The 26,294-nt window shown below is 40.7% G+C and overlaps 2 protein-coding genes across 4 annotated transcripts in view; one reads left to right on the top strand and one right to left on the bottom strand.

Annotated features, from left to right (window-relative positions):
* The window catches only part of kdr (kinase insert domain receptor (a type III receptor tyrosine kinase)), a 29,699-nt gene extending 17,305 nt beyond the window's left edge, over positions 1 to 12,394 (bottom strand). Inside the window, exons 1-16 of one of the 3 annotated variants that reach the window (XM_078168519.1) lie at positions 12,186 to 12,394; positions 11,271 to 11,364; positions 10,987 to 11,189; positions 9,695 to 9,816; positions 8,389 to 8,557; positions 7,990 to 8,129; positions 7,490 to 7,655; positions 5,867 to 5,981; positions 5,524 to 5,687; positions 4,876 to 5,032; positions 3,821 to 3,941; positions 2,951 to 3,062; positions 2,633 to 2,853; positions 2,014 to 2,182; positions 1,430 to 1,576; positions 1,209 to 1,340 (exon numbers count right to left, since the gene is read on the bottom strand). In XM_078168519.1, coding sequence (XP_078024645.1) covers positions 1,209 to 1,340; positions 1,430 to 1,576; positions 2,014 to 2,182; positions 2,633 to 2,853; positions 2,951 to 3,062; positions 3,821 to 3,941; positions 4,876 to 5,032; positions 5,524 to 5,687; positions 5,867 to 5,981; positions 7,490 to 7,655; positions 7,990 to 8,129; positions 8,389 to 8,557; positions 9,695 to 9,816; positions 10,987 to 11,189; positions 11,271 to 11,364; positions 12,186 to 12,252 — 2,299 coding nt within the window. In that variant the 5' untranslated portion in view covers positions 12,253 to 12,394. The remainder of the gene's footprint in view (positions 1 to 1,208; positions 1,341 to 1,429; positions 1,577 to 2,013; positions 2,183 to 2,632; positions 2,854 to 2,950; positions 3,063 to 3,820; positions 3,942 to 4,875; positions 5,033 to 5,523; positions 5,688 to 5,866; positions 5,982 to 7,489; positions 7,656 to 7,989; positions 8,130 to 8,388; positions 8,558 to 9,694; positions 9,817 to 10,986; positions 11,190 to 11,270; positions 11,365 to 12,185) is intronic. The other 2 variants (XM_078168521.1, XM_078168520.1) reach the window with 2 other exon arrangements.
* Positions 12,395 to 22,934: 10,540 nt separating this feature from the next.
* On the top strand, positions 22,935 to 26,275 carry srd5a3 (steroid 5 alpha-reductase 3). Its single transcript, XM_033621104.2, has 5 exons — positions 22,935 to 23,197; positions 23,413 to 23,564; positions 23,639 to 23,824; positions 23,907 to 24,032; positions 25,628 to 26,275. Exons 1-5 carry the CDS (start codon positions 22,974 to 22,976, stop codon positions 25,885 to 25,887), a joined length of 948 nt encoding a protein of 315 aa, XP_033476995.2. The 5' UTR covers positions 22,935 to 22,973; the 3' UTR covers positions 25,888 to 26,275.
* Positions 26,276 to 26,294: the final 19 nt, after the last annotated feature.

Genomic DNA, 26,294 nt, shown 5'->3' with positions numbered 1-26,294 from the left:
ACTACAAAGAGATGCAAAATGACTACAAGGATACACAGAATGACAATGAAAAAACACTAAACAACTACAAAGAGACACTAAACAACTGCAAAGAGATGTAAAAAGACAGAACTACAACAAAGAGATACAAAAGAAGTACAAAGACAAGCATAACAACCACAAAGAGATGTAAAAGACTACAAAAACATGCAAAACGACTACAAAGATACACAGAATAACTACAAAGAGACACAAAACAACAACAAAGACACACTCAACAACTACAGACACAAAAAACACAGAACTGCAGAGAGCCAAAAGAAGTACAAAGAAAAACAAAATGACACAGGACAACTTTAAGAGACACAAATGAAGTACAAAGAGGAAAAAAACAACTACAAAGAGACATACAATGACAACAAAGACATGCAAAACAACTACAAGGATACAAAGAAGGACTACAAAGACACACTAAATAGCTACAAAGAGATGCAAAAAGACACAGGACACTTAAAAAGAGACACAAAAGAAGTACAAAGAAGCAAACAACCACTAAGAGATGTAAAAAGACTACAAAAACATGCAAAACAACTACAAAGATACACAGAATGACTACAAAGAGACACAAAACAACAACAAAGACATACTCAACAACTATAGATGCAAAAAAACACAGAACTGCAGAGAGCCAAAAGAAGTACAAAGAGAAGCAAAATGACACCAAAGAGATGCAAAAAGACACGAGACAACTATAAGAGATACAAACGAAGTACAAAGACGAAAAAACACAACCACAAAGAGACATAAAAAGACAACAAAGACATGCAAAACAACTACAAGGATACAAAGAATGACGACAAAGACACACTAAACAGCTACAAAGAGATGCAAAAAGACACAGGACAATTACAAAGAGACACAAAAGAAGCACGAAGACAAGCAAACAACCACAAAGAAACACAAAATGACCAAAAAGATATTCAGAATAACTACAAAGAGACGCTAAACAGCAACAAAGAGATGCAAAATGACGACAAAGTGACACACACACAAAAAAAAACTACAAGACAGAACGACTACAAGGAGACATGTACACTCCTATGTCGAAATGGGTGTGAGGCCTTTTTATATGTGTGTACCCAGAGTCATCTCTGCTCTCAGCAAACAGGAAATACTTCATCATTGTGCACATTGTGTCATATTCAGGTATGATTCAGGGAGGGACTGACCTTCAGTTGTCAAATAGGCCTGTGAGGTGTCACAGCCACGGCTGTTGCATGCAGTGCAGATGTACAGACCGCTGTCCTCCTTCTTCACCCGCTGGATTGTCAGAATGTGGTTGTGCTGACTCAGAATCACACCTGAAAGCAATTCATACTGTTTCTTTTAAACCGCTGTGGCACCTCATGAAGAGAGTCAGTGTTCGCTGAAAAGCCATGCACTGTCTCACCTGAGCCCTCCACCACAGTGTGGTTGTTTTTGGTCCACACCACCGTTGGGTTTGGCGTCCCGGCGGCATCACACAGGAGACTGATTGTTGCACTCACGTTAACTTTTTGATCGGTTAAATTATTAAGGATTCTTGCAGCCTCGAGACCTAAAATCAGAATCAAAGTACATGCATTTCAGAAACAGTAAAAAAGTATAAATGTCAGTTTTGTTTACTTTGTTCAACATATTCTCTTTTAAAACATCTGAATGGAATAGTTAAAGTTGTGAGGCAAGATGAAATGATCATGCTTAAAGAATGTTCCTCAGTCAGATGCCCCCCACATATTCTGTCTTAACAGATACTGAAAATAGTGTGAGTGCACTGAAACTAGTAAAATATTCTTACTCTACAGGCATTAAGCACTAGTTGCAAGATTAAAATTCTGACAATAAATTACCTTTTAAACCTTTTTTGCAATGCACAAACTTGTGAGATTTATGCCACTTAAAGTTACGGTTTTCCATAGGGAATGATCGACTTGTAGGTCCTGAATGGCACAGTATTTTCAACCATATAAAGGCAATTGAATTTTTTTTTTTTACCTTTGAGAGAAAGACGGCGTAGCAGGCAGGTTTTCTCCCGAGTCTTGATGTTTTCCACCTGACAGGCATACAGACCCTCATCCTGACGGGACGCATTATGCAGAGACAGCTCCAGGGTCACGTTGGTGCCCTGCAGGCTGGACAGCACTACATGCGACTGAGGGTTCTGCTGCAGTGCAAGGGAGCGACAGGCAGTGGTGGAAGAAGTATTCAGATATTTTAGTTGAGTAAAAGAAGCTGTACCACCATGGAAAAAAAACTCTCAAACTAACACTGTTACATGTAAAAGTCCTGTATTCAAAATCTTAAAAATAAGAAATATACAAGTACAAAAGTACTGGCATGAAAGTAAACAAAAAGTAAAAGTACGGATGCAGAATAATACATATTGTAATCATGGATTGTGGAATAATTATTGATGCATTGACATGTTCATTACTTTACTGGTACAGCTGGTAAAAGTGAAGCTGATTTTAATTACATTATCTACTGCTGGGTGGTTTAATCTATAATAATACCTCGTGATTTATTTGTTGAAATAAAGTACTGTTATTCCCTCTGAGCAGAGTAGAAGTATAAAGTAGCATAAAATGGAAATACTTAAGTAAGGTAAAAGTACCTCAAAATTGTGTTTCAGTACAGAGCTTGAGTCTGTGTACTTCGTTACATTCCACCACTGGCGACAGGGCTGTATCGGCGCTATCTGCTCTGTCTCTGTGATGTTGTTCACACGGAACCAGGCGAGGTTGCTGTAAATCAGCTTGTCCGCCTTACAGCGCAGAACCACATGGTCCTCCTCTACGGGCTCACTGGATGGAGACACGCTCACCTCAAGGCCACCTGCAGATGGACACGCCAGGGAGAATGAGAACAGTGTGATAAATAATGAAAATGACAGAAAGAGCCCACGAGACAGTGAAAAGGAAAAGGTGCTCACGCGTGACGTGGAAAAAGATGATGCGTGAATCCTCTCCGACTTTGTTGGCAGCCATGCATCTGTAAAGGGCATGGGCCTCAGCTTTCTGAATCTTCAAAGAGCTCGCAATTTTCTAGGAAAATTCATTTACTTTGTTAATAATTGCACAAAGTCAAAATGCTACATTCACATAGTTAAAGGTCTTTACTGTACAATCACCTATTAAGAATTAAGAATCGTCATGTTTATATCTACATACTAGTGAGCAGGTCCTCGCTTACGGAGGCCACCATGTTGCACCGCTGTGTTTCTATAGCAGCCCAGCACGGACAAACTAATGCTGGCTCTAGATGGAGCCTTTCATGTTTTGTGTCAGTAGTCAGCAGCCCCTCTGTGAGGAGAGTGTCGGAAAAACACTGATTTTTTTTTAACATGAAACTGCTTTATTTAGTGTTTTTACTGGTTTGCATCACCAGGTTCCGTTTGTTTTGGAGAGTAAGAGACCTCTGTAGATAATTTAGCTCCAGTAAAAACCTCCTGAACATTTGGATCAGGTGCCAGGCTAGTGACCCGTCTCTAACATACCAAACAGCATCGAAGAAACGTGGTAACGTGAAACTGCTTTATTCTGTGTTTTAAGAAGATTAAATCACCTGGTCGTTTGTTTTGGAGAGATAGAGACCTCTGTGGATGATTCAGCGCCTGGTAAAAACCTCCTGAATAATGAACACTCAAGGATTTCTAACCTGGAGAAGTTTCAGCTGGTTGCAATCTGCAATCCTCACCGCTTGACGGCACTAAATCTTCCTACACACTGGACCTTTAACTGATAGAATTCCCATAGTGATGGACAGCAGGGAGAATGAGGTGTTATCAAATGGGATTATTTACCTTATGGGCATGCTCAGCATCAGACATGATTCGTCCTACAGGGTGATGACCAGTGGTATTGCCGATATCTCTCCAACCTGTACACTTGGCCAGCTGTACTTCAGACTTTATTGGGCCTGACCTGTTGGACGAAAACAAACAGAAACCAGGTGACACTAACACATCTGGCTATGACACTTTAAATAAATGTTCCTGTAAATGTAGCTGAAGTGTTTCATTTCTGCATTTCTTCTCTTTCACACAAAACACATTAATACTCTATATTAGGGTCATGTCCTTGATTTTTTTATGTTTCTTTCTGTTTCCATTTGCAAAAAAATGTCTTCTTCCTTCTCTGTTTTTGTTATGTAATATATTTTTAGGTGAGGTGCGGACATAATGTCAATCCAAATAAAGAAACACAGGAAATCGGTGTGTTCTTCAGTTGTGACATTGGGTACATGATAACCAGGGAAAGAAAGTATGCAAGAGGAGACGCAGTTTCAGCAGGAAGAAGCTCTTTTTTGGCAGAGAGCTCGACGGGAACAACAGGAAACATAGTGCAGTACTGAGGAAGTGCTCTGATGTGGAGGCAGGAGATAAGGAACCTGCTGATGGTCTTCTCTGGACAAAGCCTCCACTCACAGGCGCCTCCTCTTTTCTATATCAACACTGGTCAGACCACGGCATACCTGAGCAGGCTGCTGTGTAACAGCCAAAACATTAGACAGAGCTGCCACCTTAGATGGCTGGTGAAGAGAGGTATACAGCTTGTAGCAAAAAAATCACAGAGTGAACACATTCTGAGTCTGAATGTTTGATGTGTTTCTACAAAACAGACATTGTGAAGAGCATGAATCACATCCGCTGATCTGCATCAGGTCAGAGCGTGCTCTCATTGTCTCTTCTCTTGTTTTCGTCAACATCACGCAAGCGGTCTAAATCAACAACCTGTTGACAATGACTGACTGAGAGGCATGTGAACACTACATGCACACACAAAAGGAAATCCCCCCCTCTTCTCTCTCTCCTTTTCTCTCCGTGTCTCTCAATCACACACACACATACACACTTACAGGAAGGCCTCTGGACAATCCTCTTTAGACATCCACTGCCACTGGACGTGTGCAGGTGTGGGGAATCCACGGGCGGTGCACCTCAAGGTGGGGCTGCTGCCGTACGGGTACACATCAGTGTCCACCGCCACCTCCTTCTCAATGATATGAGGAGGCACTGTAGAGGAAGACACCAAGAGTTATCATCAGTGTCTCCTGACCAACAGTTTCAGGCAGCTTAAAGGGCAACTTTGATATTTTTCAACCTTGACCCTATGTCTCATATTTTTGTGTCTAAGTTACTGATGTGAACAGTTTTTGAAATAAGTTCCAGTATTGTGTGAGAGCGCTGCAGCTGGCAGCCACGAAACAGGCTGCAATGTAACCACTCGAGGCATTTGTGCACGTCACTTGACATCTACTTAAAGTGCTTGTTTTTATCACTGACAGGCTCAGGGTGTTATTATAAGTGTCTGACAACTTATAGAAAGGATCCCTATAGAGACTTCTTTGTTGAGGAGTAAGATTATTTTTCATTAGCCAGAAACAACCCTAAAATTGCTATCGCCAAAAATGTCTATCCCTGGGGAAATGGGATTGAGGTTGAACAATACCAAAGTTATCCTTTAAGAAGAAATTTAAAAAAGGTCATAAAAAGAGAAGACATGCCGTTGACCAGCAGCTGGAGAGAGTGTTTCTGCTCCTCTTTAGTAATCTTATTGGTCAGGACCATCGTGTAATTCCCTGCATCCGCTTCAGTGACTACCCGGATGATGAGGGCATCGCTTCTCTGTTTTATTCTGTATTCATTCAGTGGTTGGCCATTTTTGAACCTGGGCAGACAGAGGAGAGGAATGTTTTAACATTATTATAAAGTATTTGGTTTGACGTGAACGTAAGAAGGTCACAATGTAAAGTTAACATGCTACCAAAGCTATACAGTACACATTTAGCTCAGTGACTGTATGAGAAACTGCTGCTGGTACTTCTTATTCTGCCACTGTGAACACACCATTTCAAGCTGGGATCCGGGTAGGCTGAGTACTTGACAGGGATAGTTGCTTGATCTCCCACATTTACTTCCCAAACCTTTGTCCATGGCTCTTTGATATCAATAAAAGGCTTTTCTGGAAACACAAGAAAAATCACAGAATAGTTCAAGATTCAATGCTTTGTTTGATATTAATTTTCTTTGGTGACCACACATAAAAGGAAACTAATCTTAATCTGGCTCATACCTTTGAACAACTGTGTGATTGTTACTAGAAAAGAATAAAAACTGTTCAACCAAGTTCACATTAAATTTCTGTTTCTTAAGGTTATATATATATATATTTTTTTTTTTACTCATTTTTATTGTGCACTTCATACTGTATTTGATGCTGCTAATCCCTCTGCAGTTGCCTTAGTATTATTTTATTATTTTAGTATTTATTCCCTTTTATGGTCTGGATTTTATCTTATTTTTATGTATTTATTTTATTATGTAACATATTGAGTGAGTGCTTCTTTGTCAGTGCGTGAAGCTCCACTGAAACAAATTCCTATCAACATGTCAACATGGCTATAAAGTATTGAATCTTGAATTTTGAATCTTGAATCCATAGCTCAATTAGCTATTATTAACTTAGCTCAATTAACACTTTTTTTTTAAGAAAGGAAAGGTGGAGATATTTTATTTATAAGTGGCTTATAGGTGGCGTAGAGGAAAATTATCACACTATTAAAAATATAACTGAATACATCAATAAAAATGATGCTGATTATTAAATAATTACTATGCAGTGTAAAACAAAATATGAAGCATTTGCTCTGCTGTTACAGGTATGCAATCACTGGACTAATCACTGCTCTGGAAACACCAAGCTCATTCTCATATGAGCATCAAGATGCTGTTTTTTTGGGGGGGAAAGGAAATAGATAAATAATTGATTAAACTCGGACAAAAAAAGGGGGAAAAATAGTTGAAAATAGAACCAGCTAGTGAACATTAAACAGGAGAGTAAAATTATTTAATTTGAGTTTTAATGATTTAATCAAGTGGGTTGTGGTAAAAGAAACAAAAAATAAAATCAATTGGAGGTTGAAAGAAAATCATAAAGCTTTTACAATTCACTGATTTTTTTTAACTGACAATATTATTTAGTGGTTAATTTGGCTCTATTTTTTATTTTATTAGTAGGAAAAAAACTACTGGGGGAAAAAACATTCGACATGAATGAGAGGTATCTGTATTTACAGTAATGGAAAAACAGCATACAGTTTTATTACAGCATATCAAATTTATCTTCCTAGCAGTTAAAAAGATCTTTAAATACAATGTCCAGATACAAAAACATATGTCAGGCTGAATTACAGGAAAAAAATGTACAAAGTGATGCACAAACATGCTGAATGTTTCCGTCTGATGTTACGGTAATGCTATAAAATGAGTGGAGTTAACTTCTTTTGCTGCAGCTACACAAAAAATGTACACATTGCAATCCTCAGCTGTCTTTAAGAGGGAAAAACATGTCGTAGTACTCGTGGATGAGATGAAATAATTTGTCAGCATGTCATAGGGATGTTTTTAGCCATCATAACTTTACTCTGAGTACCAACACAGCTGTCTGTATTATGTGTTCAGGACACCTACCATACACTTTAAGAGACGCTGAGGCACTTTTCTCCATCTGCCCGCTGGATGCAGTGCATCTGTATTCTCCCGTGTGATTGACCGTCACGTTCTCCACTGTGAGTGTGTTGGACAGCTCCAGAGAATTCCATAGCTTCTTCTTGTGGGGTTGGGCGTTCACCGAGGTCTGACATGAGAGAGATCATTTGTCTTTAAAACAGAGAGTTTAGAACACATGGACAGTAAAGAATAACTGTGAGAGAAAAGACCAAATGTGGGCTTTAGTCTACAAAGCTTATTTATTCTTGTGTGAGCAGGCAGAACATCTAAAACACATCTGGTCACCTTTGTAATTTGATCTGATGCAGAGAAAAGCTAAAGGATTCCTTAAGGAAGTAAGGAGTATTTGGAATGACAACAGGAAATACGATACGCCGCTTCTGGTTTCTCTGTCTGTCTTCAGAAATTCAGAAGGGCATTGACCATCAGAGAGGAAGAGCAGAAAAGCCTTGAGCACTGACCAGGGCCTGACCGGAGTGCGTCCAGTTGAATTCGATGCCCACGTTGAGCTCGGTTATGGCGGTGCAGCACAGAACCAGCCGCTCCCCCACAGACAGCTTCACTTGCACGGGGGTCAGGGTGAGTTCATGGATCTTGTATCCTGCGGAAAAGGGAGGGAAGACACGGCAGTCAGTCGACAGCCTATTGTTCTCCTGAGACTTCAGACTCCGCTCTCCCTCGCTTGCTCAGTTACCCCACCAAATCCCTCCTTTACTCTACTATCAGTCCTTCTCTCTCATGCACACACACGCAATCAAAGTCCTGCATTTAGACAGAATCTTTCCAATCACACACACATATATTTCTCCTACATATTTAACTTCTATTACTCTTAATGTGATTTCTTTTTGCCATCTTACCAACAACAGCAACAATGTAGAGAGGGGACTTAAACGTCTCATTTCCAATCCGGGTCTGGCAGGACACGACGCCGGCGTAGCTTATGAGATGACTGGGAACAGTGAAACCCGTCCTGGCGTCCCACAGAGAGTCTTTCCCATCTGGATGAAGCTCCTTATTTGGATACTTCTGACAGACATAGAAATTTACTGATTTTGAACATAGAATTAAAAAAAAAAAAAAAAAACATAAACACCAGCACTTTGTACACATGAGCCCCCTTATCTGGCTGTGTAAACAAGATAACATTACTGTGTTGACTTGAAGTAAAAAAAAAAAAAAAACTCAGTAAAGTGATATGAAATTATCAGCATCAGGGAACTGCTGAGAATGTATTTTTCATGTTTGCCTAAAAAGTACATATAATTGAAAGTCATTTGATCTCAGTTCCACTGGGTTAAAGGCGCACTAAACTGGTTTTACACATCAAGATCAGTTTCCCCCAGTTGCCAGAATAAAATGTTGCCATTGTAGGTTTCTGCAAACCACAGATATGTTACATGCGTATGATTTCCTACGTCTCATATCAACATTTCTAAAACAGCATAGTTTAGATCACGTGTATATAAGCTAAGTTTCTCATCAGGACATTTCCAGCCATGTCTGTGGCAACAAAACTGCATATTTGAAACCCTAACTAAGTGTTTTTTGGGCCTAAACATAATCACACCTTTGTTGTTGCAACATAAAATTGAAAACTGAAATGTAGAGAAATGTAAACATACATATCTGCTACATATGAAACATACAAAAGTAACGTATTAGAGGTGTGCAGAAAGGTACAATTCTAAAATTTTTCTGGTGGTTGGGAGGTTACTTGTCATAAGGAGTACAGGTCTAACTTGAAAACTTGTGCTTTATAATCAGTGACTGTAGGGGAACTTCCTAAAATCTGAAAAACAACCCTATGATGTCATCATTGTTTTGGCTCAGGCTTGGGAATAGAGAAACAGAAAGCCTGTGTCACAAACTTTGGCACGAAGTTTGAAAAACATAGACATCAACCAGGTGTTGAGGGTCAAACATTAATGATGCTGTTAGTTGCATTTTAGGAAAAAATAGAGTCCTTTGTTTTTGGAGCTTGACCCATTATACGGACATAAAAATCATAATATTTCTGCCTCTTTTGCTTTGATTTTGACCAATCTTCAAAATAAGATGTGATATTACAGGTCTACTACTGCTTTGCCTTTCATCCTACAGAAGCTGCTCCAGCTCAAGATTTCACTAAAGAACGTGAAAAGAATAGAAGCAACTCTTCCTCACAGTGTGGAGTGTAACGTTGAGATCTTCCACCGAGCCTCGGCACGGTATCACCACCCGCTCTCCTTCACGGATGAACACCACTTCGTATTCTTTCTCAGACGGCACAAATGGCACCTTGTAATCTGAAATCAAATACACAGACATCAGAAATGTGTTGAGGTTAGGTTAGGGAGAACGTTTAAGTGAAATCAACACAACACTGATAGGGGTGAGGCAAGACTGGCTACATTAAAACTCCATAGTAGTAGTGTATCCTTTGTGACTAGGGCTGAAACAGCAGGAGTCCTTTAGTCGCCCCAACGAACATGAGGTTTACTTTCCCTATAATTCACTTTGAATGATCCTGATTACTGTAAGAAAACATTTCTAACCACACTGTGGTTACTTTTATACAGTGTAAAGGTTTAACTTTTTACAGTACTGTGGGTTTAAATGTTGACAGTGATACGATTTGCAGTAATATAACTTATGACAATCCAACCCTTTAACAACAATTTTACCAAATCAGATTTGCTAGACAGCTGACATTGGGTTTGTGAACCACACTGTTATATAAAAGGATATTTTTGGACTGTCTTAGTGAAAGGCAAAAATAAACATAATAATCTTTCTGAATGACTTTTTCTAGTGTCCAGTGTGTATCACATCAGCCTGTCAAACCTCTACGTGTTCATGAATCCCAAATGTAGTGCAGCAAAGACACAGAGTGAACAAGCGAGGACCGATTAAATTCAAGTCGAGGTCAATGGTGCATTCAAGTGCCCCTCGGACGGTTGTTCTTCCAACTTCAATGTGTTCATGAGCTTTAAGTTGTAATGAGGCGACAACATAGACGCTACAAAGGAGATACGTTTTCTGTAGCATCGTACTGAGTTCACTGAGATGCTGAATCAATGCATTAAGTTGAATATTTTATCTTTATTTATGTAAACTTATATATGAGGACTAGTAATGCATTGGAGATAAGTTTTGTGGAGCGGGCAGCACTAGCTGTCTAGCGTGCATGTGCTATAACAGAGTGTCACGGAAATACTGACATCATATTTTAACACACGAAAGGTCACAAAGACTCAATACATTTCCATGTATCGACTTTAAGGAACTGATACTGTGAAAAGAATTGTTCCCCCCATGACCAGACTGTTTGGCTTCGAGTGAAACATTTCCTCCATACCCAGTGCCTACTTGCAACAAAGTTCTGTATGGCACGACATCACAGCAAACAACTGCATTATCATGCGATGACTCATCACTGCCGCTACACTCCAAAATGAAATTACAATGAGTTATACCGTGGACAAAGACATAGGCCGCTACTGAAGTCTTGCCATCTTCCACTTTCAGGTCTCTGTAGGAGCACTGGTACTGTCCAGTTTCATTGACAGTGGCATTGTAGATCTGCAGTGTTGTGCAGAAGAGTCCTGACCCACTGCAGTCACTGGTGGAGAAGCGAGTGCTTGTAGGAGGGGTCGTCCACCTCAGGTACTGCCGACCTCTGCCAGCCAAGAAACAAAGAATTCTCTCAGTATGTATGTCTGGGTTGGTCGATGGATTGAACTCAGTGAGGTTTATATACCTGCATATTAGCTCCAGGTTGTCCGATTTGTTCATTCGGTGGATGCCATAGATGTTCAGCGTTGGTGGATCAGGCATAAACCTCAGTTCAATGGCTGAAGGAAACAACAAGTCAATCACAGCAAAGACAAACACATCAACAGTGATGACATCAGTCTGTACAGGCCTAACAATTACACAAAGGGGTCAGAAGTCACTATTGTCTTAAACTACATGCACAATATGTTCATTAAAATGTTTTGGAAAATTAAATCAAGTCAGAAGCACAAAGTAGAAACTGAAAGTACAATACAAAAAAAGCAGGGCTGTTTTGTAACTGGCTCTCGGGCCACTCAGGGCCATTATTCCTCCGCTGCAGAAAATGGCGGAGCTGTGTCAAAACAGGAAGCAGGGGAAGATGGGCCGGGTCAGGCTCAATAGCCTAGCACAGTGTGGCCTAGGTGGGGTTCCTGTTTCTGAGGATACAGCCTGCCCACCACCTCCCTGTGAGGCCCTAAAGCTCATATTGTATTGTATGGAAAAAGCACGCTAGCCTGACCAAGCAGGCATCATAGAGGTGGCCGTAACTTAACTTCATGACCTCTAAGTTGACGTTATAAACCTTATTCTTAAGCAAATGTAAAGATTATGACTGGTGTAAAGTAGTTAATCACATTTCCTTCACTTTCAGAAATTAACTGACACACACACAGCAATACTTTCTCATAGTTTTCATATTTCAAATTTATCTGGTAGTATTCAGCAAGCCCATATATGTGTGTCCTCACAGTCACAGCTGAGGACAACATTAAATTGACAGAAGCATAATATTAATCTAGTAAAATATATTATTTGCGCTCTTAAAAAAAACTTCAGTTAGTTATTTAACTGAAATCAACAGTTAAGACATAAAACTTTAAGTGATTTATTCTCTTACCAGCAACACAGCTGATTTTCAGAATAATGCCAAGCAGTGGAATGACGGACGCTGCCTGAGCCATCATCCGACAGAGGACATGGACAGAGTCTTCATCAACATCCAATTTAAAGAAGCTTCACTGCAGTAATAATAGTCCTACACGCTAGTGCTAATCCATTGACTTCTGCTGTGTTATATTCCACTCCAGAGAAAGTTTTCGGCTCCACAAAGTCATGAACACCAGCAGCAGCAGACCGACAGTGGACGGTGGTGAGCGGTGCGTAAAGTGCGGCGGTGTGTCCCCATGGAGCTGGAGCTGCTGCTGAGGATGGAGAGAGACAGGCGCTTCAGCTGAGCAGCCTGCGGGGGAGGAGCGTGTCTCTCTCACTGTAACTACACACAGACAGGCTCCTGGACCTCCTGCTGGCTTATATAAAGGACAAACTCTTAACTGAGACCAGAGTTTTACTTTTAATGTTCAATATAAGTGAGCAGCACAGTTCTTAATCTCACTTTTATAGCGCCGTAATAATGCTAGCTTACACATTAGCCGTTACACTACCGCTGATTCAAAGTTCCAGTGTGTGAATTTTTGGGGCAGAAATTGCATATAAGACTCATAATTATGTTTTCATTAGTTTTATATCACCTAATACTGATAATTGTCGCGTTTTCCATTACCTTAGAATGAGCTATGTAGGAAACGGGTTGTCTTTGGAGTCCGCCATGTTGTTTCTACAGTAGCCCAGAAGGAACAAATCAAACACTGGCTCAAGGTAGGGCAGAGGTAGGCAACCTGTGGCTCGGGAGTCTAGTACACTTCTATGTAGTACACTATGTGCACTATGTACTCATTGGCGTAGTGCGTGAATTAGCTAGTTAGCAAACTAGCATTAGCATTTGTGTTATCGTTCACGGTACCAAATCATTACAGACTGCTAAATTAACCCAGTAAACATACTGCTGGCTTAAACCCGACAACACTATAGTGGTGCTTAGTGCAAAAAACACATGTATTTGTACAATGCAGTGACGTTCACGGTCGCACAGTCCTCAGCCACCATTTCCAGTTTTAAAAGTGGTCCCTCCCCTTCCGCTACGTAGCCAAGATGGCGACCATTGAGGGCGAGAAGTGTCCATAGTTCCACACTCAACATCTTGACCGTTTTGAGTGCACCATGTGGGTATTCATAGTGCACTGCATTTTTCCATACTTCTCAGTGTGAACGCACTTATGCACTCAAAATATTAAGTGTGATGCTGCGTTCCAGGCAACCTGTAACTCGTGTTTTTACAACCTTCTACCCGTGAAAGTGCACTGGAACGGCAGTCAAACCCGTAACTTACCACCTGTGAGCTCGTACCAGATCGATGTACTCCCAGTTACGCTTTCTGACGTCACACAGCCCTCATTACCTTACTCCTCTAAACAACAATGGCAGCCCCATGGATGCGGTGTTGATGCAGGTGATACACGGTGAGAAATAGACATAAAATAACCCTAATGTTAACGCATTATTGGCAGCCGCTCTAACAGCTGGTTTCCAGTGCACGAATAAATCAATACAAAATACGTTTCCAAACACACAGATAATGTAAAATAAAAAGTATAGCAGCATCTGTGACCTTTTGCGCCGTTTCTCCTCCTCCGTTTCAGTCAAATGAGCAAGGAACCGGCACCTTTGGTGACAGAAGTGATCATAAACAAACATAAACCCTGCACAGTCCGCCATGTTGCTTTGAGAGTTTGGCGTGACTTGCCTGGAACGCTATGAAGTCGTGAGTCGTGACTTGAAGTGGTGACTTACGGGCTCAGAAACTTGCCTGGAATGCAGCATAAGTACAGAAGCACATGATGTGAGACACAGCACCTGTGTCCTCATATGAGGACATCACATTTTGGGTTTACTTGAGCTTCAAATAAACTTGATTCTACTTAAAGGACAACTTTGGTATTTTTCAACCTGGGCCCTATTTCCCCATGTGTATGTGTGCGTATGATTCATAGGTACAACTCGTTCTAAAATTGGTTCAGTATTGACGGAGGCAGATGCAACCGGAGCCGCGAAACGAGCTAAAATGGTAATGGGGGCAAATACATCCCGTGTAAGTTTGCGCATTAAAAGTGCTTTTTTTCGCCACTGACCGGTTCAGATTGCCAGTGCTATGAGTGCTATGAGTGCTATGAGTGGAGTCAGCTGTCAGTCAGTGTTGGAGTAGAGAGGGGGAGGGCTGCCCCGCTGGGTACTGTAAGTGAGTACGTGTGTTACTAATCAAGATTGTTGCTACATCTGAAAATATTCTTTTCAGTGAAAAGTTCATATGTAGAAAATAACATTCATTCTGTTGCTTTCATCTTTTCACCATGCAGGAATGCCTCCTTCTCGTAAAGCATATATCTTGACATTTTTCAGTTTTATTGCCCAGTATAAAACACTTAGAGAAGTCATCAAAAGAAACAATACTTTGAAAAAGAAATTCAGACACTTACAATGCTTATTACATTTTTAACTGGGTATTGAGTAAACTGTAATTTATTACATTTCAAAAGTAACCCTCCTAACACTGACCGCTAGATGCAACTATATCCGACACACTGGACCTTTAAGGTGTGCTTGTGTCCCAGTTCACAAATGGAAAATTTCACTGAAACAACTGTAACTCTGTGTAACAACAGACTATGACGTGGTCATATTTAGTAGCTTGAACTCTTCTTACTGTTCTTACAGGTACAAATAAAGAAATGGATCCAGTTTTATCACCTGCCCAAAGATGTCAACGTTTGTTAAAGTCTGAAAGGTGAGCTCAAACAGTCAGATAAACATGCCAAGAGAGCAGGTAGCACCATTTCACCTGCTCTCTGATGATGATGAGGAGGTTTGTGTTTTGCTGGCATGGATTCAGGAGGGTGTAGGGAGACGATGGGGTTGTATGTTATGTGCTACATCCACATGTTTCCTGGCCTGGTCACTTCTACAGGGACTCTCTGCCCACTAAACCGCCCACCCTCCTCCTAAGCAGCACTTCCTGGAGGGCACTCCAACTGTAGCCCACCCCTGGAAAAGCTGGAAACAGAGAACTTTTTCCATTTTTCTATTTGCTCTTGTTTTCCACATTCAGCATGAGGTGATTGCTTTGAACTCTGGCCCACTCGGGGACAGATAGAAACATAAAAGATGATTTTTAACGAATGTGGGGGAAAAACAAGAGGAGGAAATGTTTGTGAGACACATTACTTTATATTTAGGTCTTAATATGATATCTACTCAGTATCTGTAGCACACTTTAAATGAAAGGTTTTGTCCTTTCTTTCTGGTAATAAACAAAGCATAAAGACTGCTAAGTTCTTTTTATTTTTAGGGGAAGTTGTTCTCTGTAGAACTGAATTCAAAAACAGTGTTTACATTATGAGAACAGCTCCTATTCAAATGTCTTCCCAAGTAAAAAAAAATGTGAATTGCCTTGGCACTGTTTGTGTTTATGCTCTGAGATCACAAGAGGGATTTCAAAGGTCAGTGTCCCACAATTCAGTACAGAGAGAAGAATGGGCACGGAGCGCACATGCACTGAGAGAGAGACTGGGAGGGGGCGAGTGTTTGGGTATCCACTCTGCATTGTTGTGATTGATGCAAAAAAGAGGGCACAGGGAGAGAAGTTTACACAACTTAAGTGAAACATGAGAGAGAGCATGCAGCATTAACACAACTAATGTAGGATCTGAAGGAAAAATATAGGCTATGAAGGAAATGTGGGATCAGATAACTTCATTGATACCCAGGGGGAAAGATCACCCATGCACTACAACACAGACTGACAATACATCACACAAATTACAATACAAGAGGGCATTAATATCACAGGAACCTGCCTGGTCACTAAATAAAAAACAGCACAGCGATGGGTCGGGTCCAGGCATTTTTAGGCAATTCTGAGCAACAAGCAGAAGAATTGGAAGACATTTAGGAATTTAGCAGCACAATCTGCCTTTTGCATCAGCTGAGGCTTGAACTCACAACCTCTGAGACTAAGAATCAATTTCTATCTCACTGAGCTAATTAGTCAGTGACAATGCATGTGTAGCTTCACAAATTGACTAAGCCAGACGTGCAGGTTTAGCAGCTGTCCATGCATGGAAAAGCAGATTTCAAACCACTGTAAAAAATTCAAGTTATCGAAACAAAAATCTGAAAATACACATATTGCATCTAGACAGCATGGAGATGTTGGTAATTTGTTTGTAACAATGATTGATTTGGTCCATAAGTGAAAAACGGATGTTTAAAATTGCCATTTTTACATTGACTCCAATTGTTCACATGAGAGCAAAATTCAAAATGCTGTCAAAAATTCAGTTTTTGAGATAAAATTCTGAAATTTGCCACACATCATCTACCATGACTCTAGAATTTTGTCATTTTTTTCATGAACATTGAAGATTTATTTAGCAAGAATTTGCATGTATATATTTACAGTACCATTTACAGTCAAACATTTTGATGCACTGTAGGCTCAATTTTTGATAAATCAAAAATCTGAGAAACATAGTTTTTGCAGGACAGTCTGAAGATGCTCTGTAGCAAGTTTGGTGTCAATTGAACAAAAATTGTGGGAGGAGATAGGTTTAAGAAGTTTTACAGTTTTTGAAAAAAAACAGAGTGATGAACGTCATAATTTTTAATAGGTTTAAATGTACAAAAGTTTCTTCAGTATTGGGGCTACAGTTTGATGAAAGTTGTGAAGTTGTAGCACGTATGGTTGATTTGTTATGAATTTTCAAAGTTTTGAACTTTAGACACTTGCTGTAGCGCCACCATCAGGACTATTGGCTTGAGTTTACAGCTGAGGATATCTGGCATGAGACTGGACCTTTGTGCAAAGTTTGGTGAGTTTTCACCCATGGGAAGTATGATTTCCTCGGAAGAAGAAAGAAGAAAGAAGAAGAAGACCTAGGATTACAATAGTGTCCTGGCAGCTTAGCTGCCCAGACCCTAATTAATAAATAAAAAGCAGACCATAAGCGCTGCATCTAAAACCAGGAATAATCAAGCAGTCAAATAAAATGTCAAAAAAAACAAAAAAAAGGACAGGATGAGGAGCTCGGAGATCTGGAGGGAGCTCGGAGTGGAGCCGCTGCTCCTTCGTGTCAAAAGTGGTCAGTTGAGGTGGTTCAGGCATCTGATCAGGATCCTCCTGGGCCCCGGGGCAGACTCAGGACACGCTGGAGGGATTACACATCTCGTCTGGCCTGAGAACGCCTCGGGATCCCCCAGGAGGAGCTGGAAAGTGTTGCTGGGGAGATGGACGTCTGGAAGACTTTGCTCAGCCTGCTGCCCCAGCGACCCGGCTCTGGATAAGCGGTCGAGGACAGATTAAGGATTTCTTATCAAGCGTTCAAGAAACAGAATAAAGAAATAGTCTGGCACGCTTTGTTTTTTCATTGGGATTACACAAATAAGATAATGCCTAACTTGTTAATTAGCGAGCTGTGGAGGGACAAGTAGGTCAAGGTCAAGGTCAAGGTCCGCTTTATTATTCCCAAGGGGCAAATTGTGGTACAGCCAGCAGCAATCACATCTAAAATACAATAGACAGAAAAAACAAGAACTACAGATAGGACATGATAGATAATAGACACAATAATAGACAAAACACAAGTCACTCATTGAGGACGTTGATGGCAGCAGTAACAAAAGAGTTCTTAAGTCTGTTTGTCCTGCACCGAGGCAATCTGTATCTACGGCCAGACGGGAGCACCTTAAATTCCACAGCCAGAGGGTGAGATGGCTCAGCAAGGATTGTTTGGGCCTTGCTTAAAACAGTCATTTAAAGTGGTACCCAATACCTTACGACACATTTTAACAATACTCAGAAGTCTGTTTTTGTGCTTAACACTAAGAAGTCCAAACCAGCTAATGAAGGTAAAAGTTAAAACAGATTCAGTAAAACATGAGTAAAACATCCTCATAAAGGTACAATCAATGTTAAAAAGGCAAAGCTTGCGCAAGAAGTACAGATGCTGGTGTGCTTTGTTGCAAACAGAATCAATGTGCTGATCGAAAGACCGATTATCGCCAATGACAGTGCCCAGGTATTTATACTCATGTACACACTCCACTGTCTGACCAGTGATCACAACTGGTGAAAAAGCTGTGGGGTTCTTTCTGAAATCCACAATCATTACTTTAGTCTTGGACTAGATAAGATAAATTACACCAGTCAGAAAAGTTGCTAAGGACAGGGCCAAGTTCAGGCTGGTCATTATGCAAGGAAACAATCTCAAAATATGATGACCTTCATACTGGCTTTGACAGGAATTTGTATAAAGAGCAAATAACAGGGGGGGGGGAGAACACAACCCTGAGGTGCACCAGTGGAGGACAGAAGAGCATCAGATAAGACACCATTCACCCTGACCCACTGACAGCAAAGTGTCAAAAAATCCACCAGCCAACAAATCAGTCCAGGATTAATGTGCAAACTACTACTACTAAAGTAGGCACCTTTTGGAACCTGTGGACACAGCCATGCTCTCAGTCTTCCCCTGCTTTTGGCTTAAAGTAAGCTGCTGCAGTGAAGCCACCAGAGATTGTTTATAGTCTCCAGATGGGGGCACTAAAAAATCTTGAGGTGGCACACAAAAACAAAAAGCCATTACTGAATTTCACAAATCTATCATGCTATATGTGTAAGCCAAGTGTAGGCTACGGGCTTGTTGAAAACTGTGTGAAAATGAGAGTGAATTAATTAGATACTAATATACTTTGGTTTCCTATTTTACAGTTCATGTTACTAATAATCTGATGTGCAAATAATACCACCACAGTTAACATTTTGAGCTCCACAAAAATCCTGTTTTCATGGGTTAAGTATCAGTACATGTTCGGCAATTCATTATTCTGGGCTGGTCGTCCTTTTCCTGAAAAAGATAAATATGCAGCTTTAATTTAATGGAGTGTATTGATTGTAAGGAACAAAATGTTTACTGGGAATAAGCCGTTAAGTTCACATTACTTTCGCAAAGGGGCCAGCAATTGTATCAAGGTGGCCGTGGCCCTCCAGGACTCCTGAAGGCATCAACAAATTGAGAAAAATGTACAGGAGGAGGAATGCCTGGATTTCGGGATACACAGGAGCCTTTGGTCAGAGGATCTCAGGTCTCCAGTTATGTGGGGACAACAGTTGTGAAATGTAAGCGCTGCAAAGCCATTTAATGTTTTGTAGACAAACAGCGGGTTATTTAAACTCACAATGTCTGTTTTTTTGCAGTCAATCTCTGGGTTTTGTCAGCAGGAACATGAAAACATAGAGGGCTTGCCAGATTACACACAAACTTCAGGATTAATTGCACACTCTGGTAAGAAACACAGTGGACAGAGGTACCAGTCTCCTTTATTTATTTGGGTTCAGATATTTTGTATATTTGTTTTTTTTTTTGTGATATCCCATTATGCCTGTGGAGCACCAGCTTAAAAACAATCTTTTGGGGGCCTTAATGGGGGTCCCACTCTTGGCACAGTAAAAAGAGGACACCGAGGACAGAGAAGGGAGGGAAGCAGGAAACAGTCCACACTTCCTCAGACAGGATACCGTGCTCCTCTAAGAGGCATCCTGGAATCTAATGCCTCAAAGGCTTTACCAAGTCTTTCACACAAACACACTTATTTTCCTTTGACACATTACTGCATTGTGGAACACAGAGTAACAGACTGTGGGAGGAAAACTCAGCAAAAACTGAACATTGGTGAAGTGCGGAGGCCAAGAGGTCACTCAACATCAGGCTTGGTAACACTGTGATGAAGAACAAAGTGTGCACAAGACTCTGCTTTGAACAATCACACATAAAACACCACAGCTCCTTGCGCTCTACTTTTTCTCCACTGCATCTCAGAGGGAAATATTGTTCTTTGACTTTGCATTTATCTGTAAACTTATCTGTAGTTATGTTAACAAGATACTTTGCAGATAAGACTTTATAGTTGAACTTATAAGGTGCAATACATTGCTTTGGATTTAACTACCCAAGAGTAGTAGTAAAGTTGAAAATAAGTCCACTTTTATCAATCACACCATTAAAATGCAGCTTTTGTGTTAATTCATCAGTATAATAATCAAACAATATGTCCATAATGTTATTGTTACTTGTGAAACTTAAAAGTATATTTTGCTAATAAAATATATCTAACTCCTTCTTAAAGGTCCAGTCTGTAGGATTTAGGGGGATATATTGGCAGAAATTGAATTTATTACAATAAGGATGTTTTCTTTTGTGTATAATCACCTGAAAATAAGAATTGCTGTGTTTTGTTTGTATTTTTTTAACTTTAAAATGAGCTGTTTCTATTTACATAAAGAGCGGGTCCTCATCCATGGACATCACCATGTTGCACCGCCATGTTTCTACATTAGCCCAAAACAGACAGACCAGACAAGCGCATCAGAAAAGAAAATTAATATGAAACTGTTTTATTTTATTTTTTATCGGTTTAAATCACCTTAAAGTGACTTTCCAGTATGTCACTACGTTGTTACACGTTAAGAGATCTAATTTACGGGTGCCGTAAGCATCAGCTGTTCTGTTCATTCATTGAGTCCACAAGTATCTCTTGCTTTTATTACTAACATTCAGCACAACTTGTTATCCAGAGACCATCAAGCAGAGTTAGGTAGCTTAATCACATTGATGACTGCCTCAGTATCTGTCTCCCTGACGCCATGACCACGGTCAAAAAAATGTGTGCCTCTGCAGGCATGCAATACCTGGTTGCGTTTCCCTGTCCATCTAAATGAGGCCCTGTTTGTAGGTGACTGCCAGGCAGTGTTTACAAGTGGTAATACAAGAAAACAAAAACAAAAGCAAACACACGGATAACTGGCTCTTACACACCTGGTCTGTTTGTTTTGGAGAGGAAGAAATCTCTGGGGATAATTTGGCTTCACGCTGAAGGAATTTTAATTAGGACAAGTTTCAGCTGGTTGCAATCTCCAATTTCACCACTAGATGCCACTAAATCTCCCTAAATCTTACACACTGCTCCTTTAAGTAATATCTCAAAGGCAGATCTTTTAATGTAGCTACTTGAGTATTAGTAGTAGTATCGGTCACTACCTGGAGCTCGCATAAATGGAGCCTGGGTTTGTTGAAGGTGGCAGTGCTGTTTGGGCTGAAAAAGCCTGTGAGTTTATCTTCTCTATCTCCTTTAACTTTAGCTTATATTGGAGTTATGCTATGTAGCGTGTGAAATAGAGTATGAAAGGTAGTATCGGCACTGTCTCTACCTGGAGCTCGCATGAACCGAGCCTGGGTTTGTTTAAGGTGGCAGTGCTGTTTGGGCTGAGAATGCCATGTGTAAGTAAGGTAAAGGAGGTTGTTGGGTTGGTGCGGGGAGCAGTGAGAGCTGGCATTAGGGGAGTGTCTCTGGGACGCCAGAGATCACTGTCGTGGGACCAACTAGAGGAAACACTGGTGAAAGGAGGTTCCCACCTGATGACCCCAAAGACATGTTAGTTATCACTGCTCACTGGTCTGTATAGTTAAGCCTTGCCATAATAGCTTATCACAGGGCTTAGGAGGTTATTCACTGAGTAGTCTGAGGAAGTTTGCTGCAGAGATCAGCCTCTCATTGGGCGGAACGAGCCACCCGCTGAAGTCCCGCACTACCACCTTCGGTTGTGTAGCAGTTTTCAACCGTTTTCAACACGTCCTTTACTAACTTTTGCGGTGTTTGATCTTGTGGGGATGTAGCCATTTTTCTGCCATGGTTTGTGTCCTGTAGGTGATATTTTTGTGGGCGTTACACCAAAACCTGTTTCCCCCCCGGCAATATTTTTGCAAGCGCACCGTTGCTGTGGCACCACCCAGAACGATTGTGATTGGTTGAAAGAAGTACAAGCAGCCAGGGCGTTTTTTTCTCCAATCTTAAAGTGAGAGTCGGCCCAGCCAGACCTTTCTTTTCTTGAGAAAGAACTGGTGAGCGAGACTATTCACTGAGTGCTGATCCTTTCTCTAGAGCACAAACTTCTTGTGTTTATTTGAACTGCTTTGTGGTAGTGTTACTTTAACATCAATAAAGAAGCCTTATTAGAGCTGAAATTATTAGCCGACAGATGAATTGGATAGTTGATTGACCAAAAAATGAACCAGCAGCTTCACTAATAATCAAATAACTGTTGAAGTCATTTATTAAACTTATTCCAGCATCTTAAATGTGAATATTTGCTGCTTGTTTGTTTTTCTTCATGATATTAGACTAAATAGCTGATGTTTTGTTTTTTTTTCTTAGTTGGACAAAACAAACAGTTTAATTATGTACTTGGGCTTTAAGGAAATTTCATTGACTAATCATTAGCTGCAGCCACAATATAAATACTTATTCCACTACTGCATTAAACTTTGTATGTAAAAAGCCAAACTGACAGTTATTACATTCGGTTTCAAGAGAAATAATTCATTAAAAGCATTATCCCTCTCTGTAGAAATGTATTGCATCTGGCTGGATGGTCAATGATCTCAGGTTGACTCCACTTGTGACTGTGTGTGCTCACATCACAGACTGGTTCAGATTGAGGTGCTGCCACCTGCTGTATCATTTTACACACTGTTTTCTAAAAGTCTGAATACAAACTAAAAGCTCTTTCAATGAACGCTGACAATAACGTTTTTCACACAATTAATTTGTAAGTTATTAATTTTTTATGATGAAATTATTAACCGGCATTTCCTGCCATCACATTTCATCCGGAACTGTTGCCACCGTTTCCCGACGGTCTCTTTTCTGCGTCGCACAAAACATTGTACACAACCGGAAGATGAATTGGAGCTCAGTTAGCCTGAGCTTTACCGATGTTTTATGGTCTTTTCTGGCTCTTTGTTTCCTCGTAGCTTTCTGTGCTCATAAAATCTCACTACACCTGCCGATAAAACATGAAACATGGCGACTTTACGTTTTATTTCAGGATCTTATTCGCTACGGAAAAACCAAACACAGCCTCAAACGAGACGACTGGCTCCGTTCGTTTGACGTGCCAAAAAGGTAAAATGTCATCTAGGAAATAACTTTGCAAACATGATAAAATGTAATACAATGCGTTTATAACTTCTTTGTGTTATTTAATACACTTGTGATATATTCAAATAGCGTTTAGGGGTTTCTTTCATTGTTTACGTCGTAACATCTCAAAACTTTAGATGCTAATTTAGTTGCACAAAGACAACAATCTGAAATTGAGCCTTGTTTCCTTCTCTCAGGTGGTTCTGGCACTTCTATGCCATCTCTGTTGGCTGGAATAGTCTTCTCCTGGCCTTCTACCTGAACCTCATATTTCAGTATCAGTCATACCCATCATGGCTCACTGGAATATTAGACATCTTCACAGGTGTACAAAGCACCAACAGTCAAGGTAGGCTCTTTTCAAAGCTTGTGTGTTTCCCTGTTTGTTTCACACACACCCACTTGTATTCATACTGTCTGCAGTCCCACAGCTGTCTACTCTGCTGGTGCAGCTGCTGCTCTGCGTCCACTCCCTCAGGAGGCTGCTGGAGTGCCTGTGTGTCAGTGTCTTCTCTGATGGAGCCATACATGTGGTGCAGTATGTGTTCGGTGTCTGCTATTACATTGTACTTGGGTTGACGGTGCTCTGCTCGGATCGCTTGGGAAAAGGTTGAACTGAAATCAGTCCTCTTCACATCTGTTCTTCACTGGTTCTGCTGTGTGGTGTTGATGTTTATGCTGTTCCTTCTAGGGACCGGACCCCTCCTCTCTCAGCTGGACTGGTGTCATGTGGTTGGAGCGGCACTTTTTATTGGGGCCTCGCTGATGCAGCATCAGTGCATGATCCTGCTGGCCAGGCTTCGCACTGGCAAGTCAGGTAAACTTGTGCAGCTGTCTTTGCTTAACACTTGAGTTTCTGGGTGTTTTACGACAGATAATGTTGACTTAAATAGTGCTGACCACTTCCTAGTGTATTATAATTATTTCAATCAGGAGAGACTTGCTCTGAGAGAAAAGAATATTTATTTACATGTGTACATACGTATGAGACATGTGAATAAGACATGTGGCAATCAGACCCCATTGTGATGTCATCTCTTCCAGGAGGGTGGTAAAGACCCTAGTCCCTACTCTTTAGAGTAGTAGTTTAGGGAACACCCCCTACGGAGTCTAGATGCTGGTGGTAATTGGATAAAGAAGGAGCTGAGGATCTGGATTTGAAGAGTAGTGGGCTTTTCATGAGCTTGGATAAGGTGACTGGAGGTGAATGGGGTGGAGGCAGGTGTGGAAATTCCGGATAAAATGTCAGCTGACAGGAGCAGAGAGGAGAATGGATTTAAAGTTTGGTAGCACCATGAATGGCTGAAGGTTACAGTGGCAAAATTTGACTAGCGAGGGGAAGGACGCCCACAGTCAACTGATTGGAGGAAGCAGTGGGAGTGGGATAGAGAGAGAATTGTGAATGAATATAGTGCAAAGAAAGTCTTTCCGATTGAACTTACATACTGAAGAAGAGGAAATCCATCACATTAAACATCATATTTGCATATTGTCAAAAATGGCTTGTTGTTGCAGGAAAAATTCTTTAAGGGCACTGATTTTAAAAAATCACAGCGTTAAAGCAATTTCTGACAAAAACTCGAGGCATACATAGCGTTCAACGTTAGATATAAGCTTAGTCATGGATCAATAAAGCAGTCATATTGTTTGATTTTTGTTTTGTGCTGTTGCAATTTACACATCCAGCAGACACAGACTACTCAACATAAGCATTCATTTGGCGGTTGTTTTTGTCTAAAAAAAAACCTCCTGGGAAATTTTTAATGCTTTTAATGCTAAATGCTCAACCATGTTCGCCAGCTAGTCGCTAACTGTGTATGTCTACTGTTTGGTGCAGAGCAGAAAGCATACAGTGGGTTTATTAAAGCGTTTTGTTGTTGACAACAGCTCTCTGCCGCTGCCGGAAATAAGGTTGTATAGAGTGACTTGTGGGCCAAAAAAAACCCCCAAAACAATTACCTAAAAGAGGCCAGAGAGCTCTGTAGAGCTGAAGGGACCTGCAGATTTGGTGATGATACATTGTGGATTCATCACAACCAGCAGCACCTTTCCCACCTTTCACCTTTCTCCTAATAATAGCATAATAATAAACTTTATTTTCATGGCACCTTCGAAAACACTGTTAAAAAGTGCTTCACAATTCAACAGAACATATTTAAAAACATAGAGGATATGAAATGAATTTGGAGCCAAACTTGAGGTACACAGCAGGCAGGTCACTCCAAAGTCTCAGAGCTCTGACTGCAAAGTCTTAATCTGAACCTGTGATTCATATAAACATGCTGACTTGTGAAGCTTCAGCTTAACACAGATACATAATAACCATGTGAATAGTAACATAAACCACTGCTCTACTAGTTAATTGGGGACTGATGTATTTTTCTGTTTGTCGTATTCTGTGGTGTCTTTCAGGAACAGTGGAGACGCTGGCTCACAGGATGCCAGAGGGAGGCTGGTTCGAGCTGGTGTCATGCCCACATTATTTTGCCGAGCTGCTGATCTACGTCTCACTGAGCTTAGCTTTCGGAGGCTTGTCCTTTACCTGGTGGCTGGTTGTCCTTTACGTGCTCTTCAACCAGGCACTGGCAGCACAGCTTTGTCATGAACTTTATATCAGCAAATATGAGTCATACCCAAAGCAAAGAAAAGCTTTTATACCTTTTGTGCTTTGAGTGGTTTTATTTGTGTCTTCAGTTTTGCATTCCTTACTGGGAACTATAAAGCACAAGGAAATGTACGAGATGTCTGAGGATATGAATGTATGGGAGTAAAACACAGTTGATTGACAACGTACTCTCAACTAAGTGAAGCTGCTTAATAGCCAAGAAGACAACACTGACTGTTGTTGACAGCTCCCAGGTGTGAATGAGATGAATGGCGGTGCTGCAGAAACAGTCTTCTGCAGAAAAAGTCTCTCCAGGTGAGAGGTGAGCTGTGTCCTCGAGACTGATGTGAAGAAATGAGGAGTGTCACCACAAATCACTTGTTCATTACAAGACCTTGTTTTTGTTATAATAAGGTATATTCATGTAATAATAAAATGTTTTCTCTGTAATGGGACACAACTTCATCTCCTTGT

Source organism: Epinephelus lanceolatus, chromosome 6 (genome assembly GCF_041903045.1).
Source record: "Epinephelus lanceolatus isolate andai-2023 chromosome 6, ASM4190304v1, whole genome shotgun sequence".
Lineage (NCBI taxonomy): Eukaryota > Metazoa > Chordata > Actinopteri > Perciformes > Serranidae > Epinephelus > Epinephelus lanceolatus.
This window is presented reverse-complemented; position numbering and strand designations above follow the sequence as displayed.

Excerpts from the sequence above, each read along its gene's own strand:
- srd5a3 (XM_033621104.2), top strand. The coding sequence starts at position 22,974 with ATGAATTGGAGCTCAGTTAGCCTGAGCTTTACCGATGTTTTATGGTCT. Across the intron at positions 23,565-23,638 it reads ACAAAGCACCAACAGTCAAG|TCCCACAGCTGTCTACTCTG; the intron begins GTAGGCTCTTTT and ends TACTGTCTGCAG. Across the intron at positions 24,033-25,627 it reads GCTTCGCACTGGCAAGTCAG|GAACAGTGGAGACGCTGGCT; the intron begins GTAAACTTGTGC and ends GGTGTCTTTCAG.